At 38.3% G+C, this 19266-nt stretch overlaps 1 protein-coding gene across 3 annotated transcripts in view; it reads right to left on the bottom strand.

Annotated features, from left to right (window-relative positions):
• LOC147726041 (CD209 antigen-like protein C) overlaps positions 1-19266 on the bottom strand; it is a 686697-nt gene that overhangs the window by 160998 nt on the left and 506433 nt on the right. For all 3 annotated transcript variants that reach the window (XM_086960159.1, XM_086960158.1, XM_086960160.1), the window contains one exon: positions 2355-2461. In XM_086960159.1, coding sequence (XP_086816285.1) covers positions 2355-2461 — 107 coding nt within the window. The remainder of the gene's footprint in view (positions 1-2354; positions 2462-19266) is intronic.

Genomic DNA, 19266 nt, shown 5'->3' with positions numbered 1-19266 from the left:
TAGAACACCAGCTTGTGACTAAGCCCCAGTGAAGAAAGGAGTCGCCCTTTGGTACCAAACCGTTTTGGAGGAAGTAGATGGCAAATTTAAGCTAGCCGAGAAATTGTAAGGGGGCTTTTGCCCACACAGGATTGTGCTAAGCTATGGCAGAAATCATGTAAGATCTTATTTGAAGCTGTGAAACCTGCTTGGCTGAAAAGAAATCACCTGTTCACCATCCACAGGGCCCACATTGCAACCGCTAAACTTTGGAACTCCCTTGATCTAGAGATTAGATCAGCTCCTACTCTTATCATTTTCAGAAGAAAAATTAAAACATGGCTCTTTGACCAATAATTCAATTTTTGTTTCTTTCTGCCTCATTCACAGCTCTGAGACGCCCTTAGGCAATTGTTCGCGCTCAATAAATTCCATAAATAAATAAATAAATACTTTACTCCACACAAACTGACAAAAATTTCAGATGGGCCACCAGTCAGCTGGAAAAAATGTGGTCTGGTCTCCGCCTCAGACATTGATATGTTTTTAATGTGACCTTCTCTTGCTACTTTCTGGCAGGAGGTCGGAGACTTTTTGACAAGTGTTTTAGGATGTGCTATTAACTTGGACTTATCTATCTTTAATAATATTTGGTCTCGCAGGAAACATCACAGGGCCTGCTGAAACTTTGCTTTTTTACTCTGTGTTGTTAGCCAGGTGGCAAATCTGCATAAAATGGACGGATTCTAGTCCTCTTTTGTGGACTGGCAGTCATCAGTTCTTGCAGTCTCTAAATTGGATTTAGACAGACAGGGAAGTGGCAAGGGGAAGGCATTCTGGAATCTGCTGCAACTTAGATAGTGCTCTTAGATGATAAGGATAAATCGTGTTTTTTTGTTTTGTTCCTTGCGTCCTATGATTATGCTGTTAAATACTCTTCTGGCTAGGCCGTGTGAGGTCAGCTATTATGGCCAATTATCTGCAAATGTCAACTAGCCTTTGGAGCTTAGTAGAAGAGATATCTCAGTGGTTCCTTCATTTGATACCCAGGGCCCCATTCCAACCGCCTTACTTTCCTCATTGTTGAGAGCGAGTACAGACGCCCAGGGTAGACATTGAAGTGAGATAAAAGGCAAATGAGGAAAAAAAAAACCAAAAAATCAAGGGAAACATTTTGTTCAATTAAATTATATGTATATTTAGCCGGAAAGTCCCTAGGTAAAAGGGTAATTTTGAGTTCCACTGAGAACGTGGAATTGGCGAAAAATCTGCGACCTGCGGCTTTACGGATTTTTTTGCTTGTTCGCACTTTCAAAATGCGTGTTCGTGAGATATTTCCCCCGAGCACACAGACAGCATTCGCGAACAGGAAAAAAGCATTGTGAACGGGGGTGACAAACAATTCTGCGTGTTCGCTGAACTCTGCATGTTCGCGGAGATTTTCTACCATTTTGCTGAGCTTTGTGTAGCCCAACTACGCAAATTCCGCTCATCCCTAGTAAATAGCTGCCCTCTAACCACTCTTAAAGAAACAAGCCTCTCCTGTCCCCTTATGTCACAGTGGTAAAAGACTGTCAGCAGTGTTAAACATTCAAAAATATAGTATGCTGGCTAAAATGTGTAGAATTCAGAACTTTAATATTAATACTAGCATGAAAGTGGTGGGTAGTATTGAGTGTCAGAATGTTTATGAACCAAAATGTGATTTATAATAATGAAAGTTATCTACTTATTTTTATAGATTCTTATTAACGAAAACTATTGCAGAGCATGAATAACAAATACTCAGGGCCTCTGGAATTATACAGCAGGGAAGAACCAAATTATGAGGTAAAAAAGGCAATTGTGGCATATTGCACTACTTTTTCTGATAGTAGTACTTTGTTATTTTGTCACTGTGTGGGCAAAGGTCTCACCTCATTATTACCACACCCAAATACTGCAATAAGCAACCGAAAAGTGACCAGTCAACCATTCCAAATAATAATATTTTCCCAAACAAGTCTCCAAAACTACAGGCTTATCTCTTAGATAGTGTGCATGATAGTCATAGCACCCCTTGCAGGGTCAAGGATGGTGTTTTCCTCAAGAAAAGGTAAGGCAATGTATCCGCAGTAATAAGATTCAAAACAGCATTTCAAATTACAGTCATTAAGTAAGAATGGACTCAAAAAGCAACAGCATCATGTGTTGCTGTGCGTTTAGTAACTTTTGAACCGTTTGAGCTAATGATGTTTTTTTTGTTAAAGTCTTCACATCATGCATCAGGAAGATGGATTATGTGGCAAATGTGGCCAGTTCATACTTTTGTGGAAAATGCAGCTGCCGCAAAATCACATAATTCCAGTGGCTCTGCAAATACTTAATATGTATACCTTAGTTTATATTCTGAGCCATCAACAAATTTCCAGTTGCCTTCAGATTCTGCATCTGTAAGTCCAATCCAGTAGTCACCAGATCCCTTCATGGAAACGAGATAAGCCTGAAAAGACAGTGTGAAGTTAAATCACTTTACTAGGATGTGGAAGTGTGTATATTCAGCAAGGCCATACACTGAAATGTGTTTATGGCTTGCACATATGTCTGTCATTGGCAGTAAAGCACGCACTCACCTTTAAGAGCCTCATGGCGCTAGCCACTATCCACTATGACGAAACAGGGCAAAGATGTCCTTCTGCAGCGCTCCACATACATTGAGAAAGACAGTTCTCATTTTGCTTGCAGTAATATTCAGGCCCTGTGCTAAGTGACACTGTTTTCCAATGCACTAAATTGTGAACACCCTGGGGCTTATTTACATGCCCATTGTGGCACCGGTGCATCACTTTTAACATAGGGAAATGGTAACCTACCGGAGGTGCAAGGGGTTGTAAATATAGGGAGGAGCAGAACAAAACTCGATTATAAATTCAATATACATTACAAATGAATAATTCCTGCCGCACTGGCAATTGTTAATGTTTTGGGGGCCTCGAATAGTCTGAATTATCACATTTGTAGGAGTGTTATTGTTAGTAGTCATAAAAGTATTGACATTGGCAGCGCAGACGGGGTAATGGGCATTTGGAGCTGTAGTAGCCTCCTGATGAGGGCCCTGGCACATACTTTCTTACAAATTAAGCACTGCTTCCACCTAATCTTCTTTTATTACAGACCAGTCATCCACACATTGACAGCACTACAAACCATTCCCTTGGTAGTGGTGTCTCTAGGGGGGGACAGAAGGGCCACAGCCCTATTTGTCGTACCGCCCTTATGTTAAACAACAAAGATATCTGAGGGTCTAGCACAACTGAGGTGTAAACGCAAACTGTGAACTAACAAGAAAAAGTAGATCACCATGCCATGTGTATATCTATCTAAGGTCATCCCTACAACAGACCCACATAGTGGTCAGGCAAGGATGCCCATCAGTCACCACACGGAACCGCCCTTCATCATTTGGGATTCCTTTGAGACCACCATCAGGGGTGCCACTTAGCTTCCACGGAGGGGGCCCAGATTTTGAGAGAGCCCTCACCCGATCAGACAGGTCTTACTGTGGTCTTACTACTCAATTAAGAGGATGTTAACACAAAAAAGGGAAGAGTGAGTAGCACCAGAATAAAATTCATTTTCAGTACCCCCTCATCCAATTTTATTACACTTTTTTCCTATTTTCTACACATCTTTTTGTGCACTGCGACATCAGACCCCCCCTTTTTTGTGTTAACATCCTCTTAATTGAGTAGTAAGACTACAGTAAGACCTGTCTGATCAGGTGAGGGCTCTCTCAAAATCTGGGCCCCCTCCGTGAAAGCTAAGTGGCACCCTGATGGTGGTCTCAAAGGAATCCCAAATGATGAAGGGCGGTTCCGTGTGGTGACTGATGGGCATCCTTGCCTGTCCACTATGTGGGTCTGTTGTAGGGATGGCCTTAGATAGATATACACATGGCATGGTGATCTAGTTTTTCTTGTTAGTTCACAGTTTGCGTTTACACCTCAGTTGTGCTAGACCCTCTGATATCTTTGTTGTTTAATGTATGTAGGGGACATATTGGAGCTTGGTCTTAAAAATTCCCTTTGACCCAAATTAAATAGTTCTTGTTTGTACCCCCCTTATGCCCACCACCATAGCTAAAGTAGTGCAGCTTGGTTAAAATGTTTAAAGCAGACTGGATATATGGATGTATTAAAAAAACTAAATATAAATACATAGATGCACATATGCATATTGAGTCATATATATATATATTCACAGAAAAAACCATAGGTTATAGACCATATATAGTTAGGAATTTGCATTTACAAAACCTTGAAAATTCAATGAAAAAACCATTGGTTATAGAACATATATAGTTAGGAATTTGCATTTACAAAACCTTATTTTACTCGCATAAAACCATTGAAATTCCATATATAGTTAGATGCGCTAACTATATATCGCGCACCCGCAATCCACTGCTGATGATGTCACATATTACATCATTCATGACATGGTCAGTGACATCACTGATGACATCACTGATGACAACTCAAATGACATCACTGATGACAACATCCAGTGACTGTATGTTTCTGTAAAGTTAAAATTTGTCCTACATATTGAAGAATGAGTGGATGTATAAATGTCTGGATGAAGGATTTAGTAGGTGCATGACTGATTGTATGAGGGAGTGATTAAATGTGTCTCACTGAGTGCATGGGTTAGTGATTAAACTGTATTAATTTGTGCATCATTATATCTGTTGTTCTGTAAACTGCTGCATGTGTTGATCAGTAGCTATATGAGTAACTATATGGGTTATTGATTGGTTGCCCAAGTATTTGTATGGGAGACTGAGTATGTGTGTGAGTGGCTGGGAGGTGTGTGACTCTGTGCATAGATGTGTGAACAGCTGATTCAATAGATTTATGGGTTCAAAACTGCATGTGGAAACAGCTGTATGGGTGGTTGACTGTGTGCATGAGTGTATTGGTGAGTGATTGGATATCTCAATGCTACATGTCAAAGTAGGTACATATGTAAAACACAGTACATGCGAGAGTTGACATATATAAATTACTGTGTTTAAGAGCCAGTGAATGTGTGAGTGCCTGCATGGATCATTGAAAACTTGTATCAGTGATTGTATAAGAGAGTAAATATGTGTTAGAATATGTTTTAATAAGTAAGGTGTGTATAACTGTATAGTTGAGGAATTGGAGGTGTGATTGATTCTTTGCATGACTGTCTAGGTGTATGAGTAACTCCATGGATGAGTGACAATCTGTGAGTGTCTGTTTTCACTGAGTGTATCTAAGGTTATATCAGAGTCTGTAGAGGTTCATCGTATTAACACATGAATGATGTCATCTGTGATGTTGTCAGTGATGTCATTTGAGTTGTCATCAGTGATGTCATCAGTGATGCCACTGACCATGTCATGAATGATGTAATATGTGACATCATCAGCAGTGGATTGCGGGTGCGCGATATATAGTTAGCGCATCTAACTATATATGGAATTTCAATGGTTTTATGCGAGTAAAATAAGGTTTTGTAAATGCAAATTCCTAACTATATATGTTCTATAACCAATGGTTTTTTCATTGAATTTTCAAGGTTTTGTAAATGCAAATTCCTAACTATATATGGTCTATAACCTATGGTTTTTTCTGTGAATTTCATTGGTTTTTTAAATGTATTCTTCTTTAAAACCCAAAATATATTTTAGATGTTTATTGATAATTTTTTTTAAAATATTTTTTTTCTTCGTTTCCGGTAAGCGAACCGGGAAGCTTTCCGTTAGCTCATCTTGATGCCGCGATCTAGTACGCGAACCGGTAAACGTTTCGTTAGCGGAACTGTGACGCGTCGCGGAAGCGCGACGTATTGCGTTGACGCGTAATGCGTCTTATGACGCGCCGCGTTAGCGCTCCAGAAAGTGCTCCGGACCGCGAACCGGAAATGATGCGGGACGCGGCGCGCACCGCGTAACGTAAGCGGAACAGGTCATGTGACTTGTTTATGAAACTTTTCATTGGTTCATTTCACTTTTGGTTTCCAAATGATGTATGACTAGGTCATGTGACCTAAAAATAACACTTTTCATTGGTTCAGAACTTTTGCTTTTCCCAAATCATGTAAACCCCTCCTTCTTTCCTCACTCTGACTTTCATCTTGGTGAGAGAAAGACCATTTTCCAATTTGATTGCAATGGCTTCTATCCTTGCTTCAGCTGGTGGACCCCCACCACCACCTCAACCTCCTCATGACAAGAGAGGACCACCATCACAATTCATTTCCAACAGAGAGGAGGAAGAGGAGGACTTAGAAGAAGAGGACACTGATGAACCTGAATTTATTCAGGAGTTGCCCGTGTTTCCCGAAGGAAAACAAGTTTTATATGGCAGTTTTTCTCAATTCCTCGAGGGGAGAAGAAGGTTAATGCCAAATATGCCACCTGCCTAATTTGCAAAAAAAGATTATCTCGAGGCACAGACAAAAAGTATAGTATGGGCAACTATACTATGCATCGCCATATGGTCAGGTGGCATCCATTAAATTACAGCCGGGCAGAGTTAAGGGACCTTCAAGATAATCCCCAGACAACTCCTGTGGCCAGATCAACATTAAATATATCTTTGACTGCAAGAGAGGCACAGGAAACTGTGCCAAACATACAGCCAAACTTCAAGCACATGAAGTTTACGTGCATACATTGTGGTGCTATGCTCTCATGTGGCAACATGAGCGTGAACTTAATCAACTTGGTGTTTGAAAACCATAACTGCCCTAACCCACCCAAGCAGTAATTTTTTTTTTGCTCCTGTTGAGCCCTTTTCAATGCCTGTTTTTTTGTTGTTTCCCCTCCATGAAAAACACAAAAAAAACATAAAACTGTTCTAAAAATACAAAAAAAACAAAAAATGTTCAGAAAAAATAAATAAATAAATAAAAAAACAAAAACATTAAAAAAAAGTTCTTTTCAGAACTACCTCCCCTTTCAAATAAAATTGCTAGAATGTTTAGCACTCTGGCAAGCTCTATTTCTTTTGGTTCGCTTTCCAGTTCGCTGCCCGGTTCGCGAACTTGAAGCGAACCAAAAAAATATTTTTAAAAAAAAAAGAAGAGTTAGTATAAGGGAAGTAAACAGAGAGTAATGTAAAAAGAAAGACAGCTATAGGGAGTAAACCAGAGATACTGTTTAATAGATCTATTTATTAATTCAGGATGACGATAAGGTGTGATGTCTCCTGAGGTTTTTTTAAGGTGAGACCTACTCAGGGTTACAGATCAATTTTACACTTGTTGAAGAATACAGAGCAGATAAAGCATGTGAAGGCCTACCAATGAAGTAAGTCATGTCCTCTTATTACATCATTCATGACATGGTCAGTGACATCATCAGCAGTGCATTGCGGGTAAAAAGAGTAGAAAACATTTACCTTATAATTCTTGTTACCTTTTTTAAATATTTTTTCATACTTTCAATCTGTAAAAGAGAGAACAAACATTTCCAAAAATATTACAACATGTATTTAAAAATTAGAAAAGAAAAGGGAAAAGGTTCAAGAAGAAACAGTTTTGCAACAACTTTGACATTTACAGAAGCCTCTGCTTCTCTACGTCCCCTACACAATCCTAAAGATATATATTTTAAACAAACAGTATCTTCATGCTGATGAACTGAGACCTATTTTGGAACATGGTACTTCTTTTGCACTGCTGATGTCCCACAATAGTGATGCAATAGCAGCGCAAAAAAGATGTAAAGCCATCATAAAATTGTGTCTAATATTTTAAATGAGTGTTTCAGGATGCAAATAAGATGTGTGCTTTCAAGAGCTTTCTTTGAGGTGAGGCCTATTCAGTTTTTTTTTAAAAAACAGTACCCAGAAGTACAACACTGTAAGCATTAAAATTGACACTTACAGAAGACTCAGTTTCTCCATATCTACCTCACATTTCTAAATGTATATCATAAGTACAAAAAGCAGAACATTAATTATTCATGTTAAATGGTTTATGTTTGCTGTTCTCAGAATGTATCAAATTTCACTTAAATCAGTGACTTGAAGGTATTCATCATGTAACAGCGGGGAAAAAAAACCACAATCAAAATGATTGTGTTTAAAAAACCCATACAACCTAAGAAATCTGAATTCAAAACTCCTTAAAATTAACTTACTTTCAATGACGTCGAAGGATCTCCTATGAACAGCGTCCACTCTGTTGTGCTATAAATATTTTCAGCCCGCCACTTTCTGAAAGAAAACCTCCATCGATTCGAAAAATATGTTACATACAAGAAAAGACTTCTCTCATTCCATCACATGTTTCCACTAGGCCAAATCATGTTGCCGCGATTCGCAAGTCTTGTAATTCTTCCAATCAAATCCCGACATTTTCTATTTTCGCAACTTTCAAAAAGAATACATTTAAGATTATTTTCACAATCCTGGACTACTAATATCTTACCCTTCTTTGTCACTCATGTTCTCCTTTTCCTATGACACTGATACTGCTTACTATGAAACAGACTTACTTGCTTCAGGTTTATATAGTTGGATTTTTAAAATGACATTATAATTAAAAGTTTTGGACCAATAATCTAGACAGCATTGCAGACTTACATTCCCTCTACTTCATGAACCTTTTGCAATTCTTCACAGGAAATCCCGAGATTCTTTCATTAAAATTTTGGTTTTAAAAACACCAGGTAAGAATTTTTAAGGTCAAACGGCAATTTTTTTTTGAAAGTTACAACGGAATCATTGCAGAATGACCAGCCGTTTTGAGACTTTAAATAAGCTGTATAATGTCCTGATGTTGTTGAAGGACCATCGTGATAGATAATTGATACAGTTACAAAAGTCCTTCCTGATATTGAAAGCTGAAAAGCCACAATTTTTTTTATTAAAGTTGACAATTTTGATCCATCAGGCCTACATCGTTGGATCATTAAAATGACATACTGTCCATATCTACGTATAAATAATGTTGACATCATTTCAGATTTACATTGGCTACACTCCATGTTGTGATCCGCTGCATTTACTAGCTTATTAAAGGAGACTGATTTACTGTCTGGCAAAGTTAAATATATAAATCTTTCTGAGTCTACACTAGTAGTACTTGATACCCTACAATTCTCGCAGTCATGCTGCCATTGATAAGAAAGCCCAAACAGGTGATCTACATCTACACCCTCATCTTGCAATACATCAAGCATATACATTAAAAACTCCTGACAATCTTGCTGATTATTTTCAGAGAAGTCTGTTTGACCTGAACATTCATCTAACAGATAACGAACTTCAGACACACTTTCTACTTTTGTTCGATCACTGCTACATTTCTCGAAAACAGAATTCAACAAACAGCATAAATTTTGTTCTGAATTCAACGGAATCTGTTCTTTTAAACTCTCTAGTGAAAAGAGAACATTAACCACTACATTTGCATAGCAGTTGACACCAGAACTGTTTTCAAATTGAAAACCGACAACATCTTCAACAGAATCCACTTTCTTTCTGCTAACAATTTTCGGTTCATTGACTTTTAGTCTTTTTGCAACAACCTCCCTACTATTACTGATATTTCTACGTTTCTGGCCTACCACATGTTTCTCAAACAAAGGATATTGAGGCAAATGTGGCGCATACTCTCTTCTTAACCTATTGTATTCCTTAACACAATCTAGATCCGCACAAATGTTTGTGACATCACAGTCAATCAAGTACAATCCTGATAAAGTTCTAACTCGTGACAATGCCGCATATGCCATACCCTCCTTGAACACAGAACTGCCAATATTCACCAATGCACTATCTACACTTAAACCTTGCGATTTATGGATTGTTACCGCATATGCCAAGCAAACAGGAAACTGTTTACGGCGAACATATAAGTCTTTAACAAGCAAAAACCTAGCAGAACAACGACCAATTAGCTGTACTTCCTCAATGCCATCAAATTTAATTTTTAAAAATTCTATTCCATCTCTATTTCTGTACTTCTCAAAATCAACAACATTACCCATTGATCCATTTACCAGACCTCTTTCAACATGTAAATTCCTTCTCAAAATGATTCGGCAATTTAAACACACATTCAAAATCTTTTCAAAACCCGCTGTTTTAGATATAGTCTTCTCTAATGAATCCAATTTTGATTTCAAATTCTCAGACAAAATAATTGTTGATCCCATATGCTCTATTTTGTCAATAGCTTCAAGTTTCACAATCTCTTGCTTTTCTAAATTCAACATTTTGTTGTTGAAGATGGCACATTCTGCAAGAGTTGGCATCAAACATATTCCGGATTTCTTCTCAGTAATTTTCTGAAAAATATTCTCAGCCACAATCTCTTGTTCGGGATATAAATTTGAAAGTAATCGTGCATTTAAAGCTTCTTTTCCATGCTCGGTCACTTTTCCAATTCTAATATCTTGTAGAATATTCTTGTAATCTTCATCTTTTGCCTGACGCATATTTTCATGCAGTTCAGCATAATTGAAGTTTAACCATATATTGACGTTGCCAATGCTCCCTAGGCACTTCCTGGTATCTTCATGCGTGAGTATTTTGAACACAGGTTGTCCTTTTACTGGTGTCAGCTGCAGAAGATCTCCGAAAACAATGATGTGTTTGCCACCAAATAACACATCATATTCAGTTTTAAGTACTTCTTGCATTCTCAAATGCACAAAGGCAAGCATGACATTGGAAACCATGCTTACTTCGTCAATGATAAGTAGTTTCATTTTCCTCAAGACTCTTGAAACTTCACAGCAAGCATCCCCAGATAACTTGTGGTATTGTAATTTGTTGTCATGCTCCACCGGCAGCATCAGTAGACGATGCAAAGTAATACCTTTAATGTTATGTGCTGCAAGTCCAGTAGGAGCGGTGACAACACAAGACAGCGATGACTCAGTCCTTTCCTGCAGATAGCATGAAATTGCTTTAATGAGGAAACTTTTTCCAGTTCCCGCTTCTCCACTCACATACAGTCGGACAGGCTTCAACGATGTACATGAGCACTCTTTCTTCTCATGACTTAATCCATGCTCAATTTGCTTGGTAACTTCATCATATATTTTCCTCTGCTCAACGTTGAGTTGTTTTTCCAAGTCTTCTAAGTTACCTGAATCCTCCTGAGCATGTGCCATGGCTCTTTCCACTTCATTCATAGCAGTGGCAGCTTCATTTTCGATAATAGGTCCTCCAAGTGGATCTTGACTCAATGAAACAGAACTCTGACTGTCCTGAGAACTGTCTCTGGCAATCTCGGCTGCAATCGTTGCTTCCTGCTCAATTTCCAAAGTTAGCATTTCTTGATATTTGGGAAAAGCAGGACATTCTATGGTCTCCTTAGCAGCAGTGAAAGAGTCTTCGTAACAGAGGAAATCTCCAAGCAGTTCCTCTTCTGCACGCCAAGGCTTGAAAAGTTGCAAAAGTGCTAAATAGAAAAACTACTTTTTTTCTGGAGATTCGCCACTCAATTTTCGATGGTTTACTAATTGGCATTTTCTTTGCTTGACCAGGCATCCCTCACTTCCAATTACAGCATACACTCCTTTCTCAATATCTTCTTTGATGTTCCTCTTGAATATATAATTTTGTAGAACCTCATATAGACAAACATTCTCAAGGTGACTGCTTCGATTTGGATAATATGTATCCAACATGTTGGTCTTCAAAATGTCGGTACTGTTTGGTTCCTTTTCTGCCAAATATTCAATTTCCCGGACAGGTTTTAGAACCCGATTTCGCGTTGCAGCAAGACCAAGACTCGCCCAAACAATACTCCTGGATTTGGCATAGAGACTTGCTGAAGACAATCGATCTGAACATTCGTAAGCTCCGATTTCTCGATGCGACAACATCTTCAGACTGAAACTGTACAACTTCTTGCTGAGGCTCTTTTCATGGGAAATGTCCTCCCACATATCCTTCAGTTCTGTCTTTTCTTTTTTGGTGATGTAAGACGTCACATACCGAGCCACAGCCATACAGTTGTCACCCACAAACTGTATATCCATGTTAGCATTCCACATGGACAAAATCACTGGGTTGTAGTCGTTGATGTACTTGGACTCTTCGTTCCTTTTCAAATTGTATGTATTTTTGGGTGATTTCCTCGTCACATTATGTCGCAGTGAAGACATCAAACTGTTCACTTTTCCTTTAGAAATCACCGGTCGTGGAAAGTTGAAACGACATTTGGTGTAGAACTTGTCCTTGTTTCTGAATTTACGACGACAGTACTTTCCACAACGATGGCTTTGGAAACGTAGAACTTGTTCTCTTAGGCTTTTCTTCTCCGTTGCGTTTGGAACAGCACACGTAGAATACTGTTCTATGAAATTCATCACTAAGTCATCCGGATCTGTTCCAAATTTAGGTGCATCCTTGATCCACAACAACATATGTATATGAGGAGCACCTCTTGCTTGGTACTCCTTTCTCCAGAAGAAATCCAACTCCTCTCCAAGAGGTGGATTCTTCTTATTTGTGATGAAAGACATCATAGCTTCAAATCTATGATTGAAGTACCTGCATACATTCACAGGATCCAAAGAACACAGTTCTCCAGGTGTCTTGAATTCAATGTTTTCAATATTTCCATTTGCCTCTCGTAGAAATTCAAGTAAGTCTTCCCAGCCATACTCGGCACAGCTCAGAGTGAGGAACCATGTCGGAGTTCCTAAGTTCCTCAGCATACATTTTAAATCACCATGACGACGGTACCAGTACTCATTAGTACCACGCTGACACGCCATGAGATTAATTAAGTGAGAATCCAAAATACTGTCTTGGACATTGACTTTATGCATAAAGTCCCTTGCCGAGATATTTCGCATCTGTATACCACTTTTTAAGATGTGGTTCACTGCATATGACAGTCCGGACAGATCGCTTTCAAACAGGAGATGAAACAAATAGGGAATGCATTGTCGAAACCTAGCATCTTCTGCATACAATCGTAAAGTCCGGTATTCTGAAGCAGGAATTTGAACAGGTCGCTCATCATATCGTCCTCCTCGACCTGTGGGAAATAGCTGTGGGAAACACCGAGCTTCCAAACTTTCCTCCCAAACACTAATAGGACTCCCTTTGGCTTGTTTCATCTGAAACACCTCAATAGCATTCCCCATGACTTCCTTGGAATGCAAAGGATGAACACTATAATGTTCATATATTTCTTCACTTTTAGAGGCCTCTACTTTCTCAATTTGGCCAGCACACAAATCCCTGTCCTCTTCTTCACTTACTTCCTCTTCTGCAACATATACATTCTTATAGTACTTATTATTTGTCTTCAAATACACTGTTGCCTTTTTGACTTTCCTAACATCCACTAAATCTTGCCATATTTTCTTATTCTTTGTCGGAACACCATTAACCAAGATAACCAGAGGTTCCTCTTCCACTTTTTCTACTCCAATTGTGTTAATGTTTTTGTTCAAATCTAGAGGCAAATAAACAACTCTTCCCTTTAATCCTCTCTGTAAATCTGCTGGAGGCAACTTCCCTGTCTTTGGCTCCATTCTTACAATAGCCTGAAAGGGATGGATACTTTGAATCAAAATAGATTCATAAGTATTTAAATCCTTCAATTCAGAAGGAATCTCAATTAATTCCAGATTATTATGAACTGCCCTAGCAGGCATCTTGTTTTGGTTTAATTTATTACAACAATAAGTACACACACGTTGATCCGATCCCAAATCAAAATAATTTTCTACAATCAAGTATGTGGCAAAATCCTTCCATTCACTATTATTTTCCCTTTCACTTTTTGCATATAAATCCACTACCTTAGTCTGATTCTTATAATAAGTGCGTCGACAACATACACAAGTGAAATTAGGCCTCTCACTTGATTTGATCTGAAACGTGGCAATTTCCTTCTGAAAATTATCTGTACTGGAAACCTGTACATTATCTTCAACATTACCCTCTACTTCAGGGTCAATTTGAACATTCTCATCTTTACTACTAAAGTAACAAAACTCAATTTCTTCACAAATATTCTTCACATCTATTTCAGAACCATGCAAAAGAGCAGCACATCATTGTTTAAGCATAATTGCTGGACTCTTAGCAAAATACAACATCCTCACTAATTTTCTCACTTTATTATGATGCACTGCTAGCATCCTGAAATGATGAAAAACACTCTGGCATACTCTCCTGGAAAGACAAGCCAGTGAATGACCACGCAAACCTGTCATTTGTCTCACTCTGCAAGGATCTAAATCTTGCAACAACTTCATTTTCTGCTTCAAACTTTTCTTATTAAATGTCCGTATAAAATCACAAAGCAAATTAATGGAAACCTGTCGCACACTGCAAATAGAACTACACTTCCAAATGTACACAGGACCCTTAGGACGTCTTCCTAAAACCTCATCACTTACCGCCTCTTCTGTCTCTGTTGTCACAAGTTTTTCTTTTTCAACTGGACAACCATCCTTCACTTCATAAGCTCGACCACTGGTGTCAACTGCAAACACCAAATCATTATCCTGAAAATAACTCTCCTCATTAAAAAATGCCTCAGAACTTGAACTATGCATCCATTCTCCGGAAAAAACTTCACAAAAGTTACTACGATTTACTACTCTCTTCCATCTACTGTTTGTTTTGAAATCAGAAATGACCTTGCTTAGTTTCCTAATTCTATTGATTACCAAAATAAACAACTTTCGCTTAATTTCAAAAGCATGATCAATAATTTTCTCTACATTTTTCTTCTTCTTATAAAATGCCACTTTCTGTTTGCATTTCTTAATATTTTTTAATAAATTAACTATTATCCTGTTACGGAACATTCGTTTTCGAATGTCCCTAAACTGTTCTTTCCTTCTACTATCATGCACAGAGTTATCTCTTCCTCTACCAGTAAAATTTTTGATGGGTCTTTCCTTTCCATTTAAATTACTCTTCTTTTTCTGAACTGAAACATTTTTGCGATAAATACTTTTTTTACTAAAAATATTTTTTAAGAATGATTTTGTGCTCTTACCCGGAGCTTTCTTGGTGTTTTGATAAGTATTTGGGGAAGAGGACTGCTGCAATGAAACATCATCCTGCTGTCTTTGACGTTTTCTAGCCTTTCTAATTCTATTTTTCGTAGGCATTTTTCAAAATAGGAAAAAATCTGCAGTTGAATCTGTGGAAAAATATAATAAAAAATATTAATAACCACTATTACCAAACAGTAAATGAATAACAGTCATCAAAAACTTAATGGCCTACTTATTATTTAACATAGCAAATCTTTTGCACCAGCACTGCATCACAAAAATGACACACAGTGCTACAAAACATGCATAAAACAATCATAAATCTCTCCCTAATATTTTAAATGATTAATTCAGGATGACGATAAGGTGTGGCCTATCTAAAGGTTTGATTAGGCCCAGATCTTTGGACTGGGGTGAATGTATGTGTGTCATTGATCCTCATTCAGTCCATCGCCTGTTTTGTTTATTTAAGGTGAGGCCAACACATGGTTGCAGATAAGATTTTCACTTAACAAAACAAAGGAGATAATACATGTGAAGGCCTACCAATGAAGTAAGTCATTATTTGAAATCAATTACATTTCTGGATATGTACTGCTAAAGCTTCTTAGGTTGTTTTGGGTCATATTTATAAGGCATATGAGTGTGTATGATGTTATTTTTCCTTTTTAAATGGAAAGCGTTCTTCATGGTGCAAGTTTCTTGTAAATACGCTCCCACCTGCGAAACGGAACTTTGCGATGCGAAGCTGATTGGCTCCCCGGTGTCTGTCAACATTGTAAACAGTCCGGAGCGGCCGCCATCTTATCTCTCGGTAGGATCGAGAGAGAAGAAGAGGTGAAAAACGAAGGGGGAATTTAATGAAAGGGGGCAAGGTATACCCCTGTTGACCCCCTAGGAATGTTGTTGGGGTTTTTAAAGGGTCCCGTGGGGAAAATAAAAAAAATATATTTTTCACGGTAGAAGCGCTTCCCAAACACCGAACTGGGCCGCAAACTGCTGGCGAAACGGGAATTTGCCATTTTGTGCTTCGTTTTAATTAAATTACTAGGTATAAGGGGGTGCGGGAGACGTATCCTAATCCCTTATATTTTCTGAGGGTGGCTGAGGAGGCTCATATATGTTGATACATGTATTCCAGCGGCTGTCCGTGAGCTTTTTTTTTTTTTTTGCTGCGTGAAGTCTGTTAACGTTCGATTCGAAGGAAATCAGGAAGTGTTGACCACCAATTTGTCAGTGCGATAAAATATTTTGTTATAAATGAATCCTTATTGATAAACATTGTCTGCGCCATCTTGCCTTTTTTACAATGCCACAATTTTGTCGTGCACGGCAGCCATTTTACATGCCAGGCCGGTCCCAGGCTATCACCTAGCCCTGCGGATGTAGTTTATGGCCCCAGCTGTAGAGAATCCAGACATGCCAACCCTCCCGATTCAGGCGTCAGACTACTGATTTCAGTGCTACTCTCCCGCCTCCCGATTCCTGCAAACAAAAACCCGGGGGCATATTACCAACAACTAGCGATAACTTGTTTAGAGACAAAAATTATCGCCGCACATCGGCGATTTTTATCGCAGATAAACCTTGCTATTAGCAAGGTTTATCGCAAATGCGATAAAAAACGGCCGCAATGCATGAATATCGCTGAAAAGTCAGCGATATTCATGCATTATCCAGCAAATGCTCTTAGCCATGTTATCCACCTCCCATTGGATAACATGGCTAAGAACTGCTCAGGGCCCCATGAGGAACGCTTTCCATTTAAAAAGGAAAAAATAACATCATAGAAAAGAATCGTTTTTAAACACAACATATAAATCAATTGTATACCTGCATTCAAGAGGAAATGACTGAAAATGTCCTTGAGACACATAAAAGCGTTTTCTGGAATGCCCTAGCACCATTTTTGGACATTATTAACATGGCTATGTAACTCCCATAAACAAAATCTAAATTTGCCAAGCGCAGGTGGGAGCGTATTTACAAGACACTTGCCCCATGAGGAACGCTTTCATTTAAAAAGGAAAAAATAACATCAAAGACACTCAAATGCCTTATAAATATGACCCAAAACAACCTATGAAGCTCTACCAGTACATATCCAGAAATGTAATTGATTTCAAAAATGGTTTTTAAAAACAACATATCTGTTTCAGCTTACATAAGAGACCATGGAATGGGCTTCATATACAACAATAACTTGTGTTACTGCATGCCAGAATGCTACACCGAATATGCAATTACAATTTCTCAAAGTAACAAAATCTATTTCTATATCACTACAGACAAAGCCACAGTTTAAAAACACAGCTTTCTTCATCATTTTCTCCTTAATTCATACTATTCTCTATCTAAAATAAATAAATCTTTTCTCACCTTAGCAAATACTTTTTGAGTTTTGAAAACAGTCTCAGAAATACACCAAATTGTCTTCAGCAGAAGAAAAAGGATGCACTCCAGAGGCTGCAGCTATTGAAAGCACAGAAATACAGATATTCATTTCACATATCTCTCATATTAGCCAATCATAACTCTTCCCTCACTTTTTTCAAATCAAAACCCTTCCCCCCTCTGCCCTCTCTGCCTTTTTTCCATAGCAACGACCTCCTGGAAGACCTCTCATGTTTGCAAATTCACACAACAATGTTTCAATTGAACTCTGAACTCTCAGTGCACCTGCGTATCCAGTGCAATCTTTCATTAAAAGTTTCTTCCTTGACCATTCAAATTACATCTTTCGAAGAACACATCCATGCACCCTAACTTTCTGTTTTCAGAAATGGAAATGCACCAATCACTGCTAATGAATCATTAGCATTGGAAATCCACAGTTTTTTTTCTTTACAAACTCCTACTGTTTCAACTGCCCTTTCATTACCACACTTCATCTGACTGCAGCCCAACCTTCTCCCACCATGTTTAACGTCTGGATTGTTGGACATAGTTACATCCACTGGGCTCAAAGGTATGCTGAGAACAGAAATTTACACAACCTCAATTTACAAGATGTGGAAATTAAGTGGTTGGGCCAAAGAGGATTAAAATGTCACCAATTGATACCAATGGTGAAAACCTTTATGCATTTGCCAAAACCTGACCTGTTAATAGTGCACTGTGGAGGTAATGATTTGGGCACTTTGACAGGGGTAGGTCTGGAAATGCTTTTAAAGGACACCTTTGAGCAATTAATGGCACTTTTTCCTCAAACTGCCTTGGTATATTCCAATATATGCCAAAGACAGAAATGGAGGTGGTCCAACCAATTTTCTCCACAAATTGAGAAAGCGAGGAAGCATGTAAACAAATCTGTTTCAGCTTTCATGAGAGACCATGGAATGGGCTCCCTATACAACAATAACTTGCGTTACTACATGCAAGATATCTACAGAGGAGATGGAGTTCACTTCTCAGATGAGGGCAACAGAATTTTCATTCTGAATTTAAGACTGTGCATTGGTACCTACTTATAAGTACCTAAATGTACCATAAACCCAAAAGCTCTTCTCAGAGCTACCCTTCATCTGATCACTCACAATTATTATTTTTTTCTAACTTTTTTCACTAATTTTCCACAAATTACGCTCCCCGGAGCGCTACCCGGTTCGCTAACCGAAAGCTAACCTCGCGGAATTTTTTTTAAAAATGTTTTTTTTCCGCACATATAAGCCTCCTCAGCCACCCTCGGAAAACCTAGGGGGTCAAGATAAGTCTACCATGACCCCTTCTACCCATTCTAAACATTATTTGCCCTCCATCTTGTATCTTAAACTGACCGAAACACAAAATGGTGGACTCCCGTGACGCTTAAGGTTCGCTATCCGGGCCGCTTTCCAGAAAGCGGTCCTAAAAAAAGTGGGAAAGTAATTTACAGAAAAACGACTAGAGACACTCTCACCAAATATAGATTAGCTCATACTACATAACAATCCCTTTCATTCTCACAAATTTGATTGAAATTTCATTTAGCCATTTTTATCTGTAGACCTATCTAAATACCCTGAGGTAAATTACTTCACAAAACACATCTAAAGTATTGGAATTGACAACCAATAAAAATTTTACTTTCATTTTCAATTTTTATTACCTGACATTTGATTGGTTATATACCTGAATATATATAAAGGAAGAGAAGGAAACACAGCCATTTTCACTGCTACTTCCTGAACTACATTTCAAGAGCCTTTTCACCTCCCTGTAAAGTAAATTGATAATTTGTAAGTGGCACTTTAAATTAATTTGTAAAAACGTTTTTTGATAATTATTTACTGTCCCCCTGCTAT

The sequence above is a fragment of the Lissotriton vulgaris genome, chromosome 3_1, assembly GCF_964263255.1.
Source record: "Lissotriton vulgaris chromosome 3_1, aLisVul1.2, whole genome shotgun sequence".
Taxonomy (NCBI): Eukaryota; Metazoa; Chordata; class Amphibia; order Caudata; family Salamandridae; genus Lissotriton; species Lissotriton vulgaris.
This window is presented reverse-complemented; position numbering and strand designations above follow the sequence as displayed.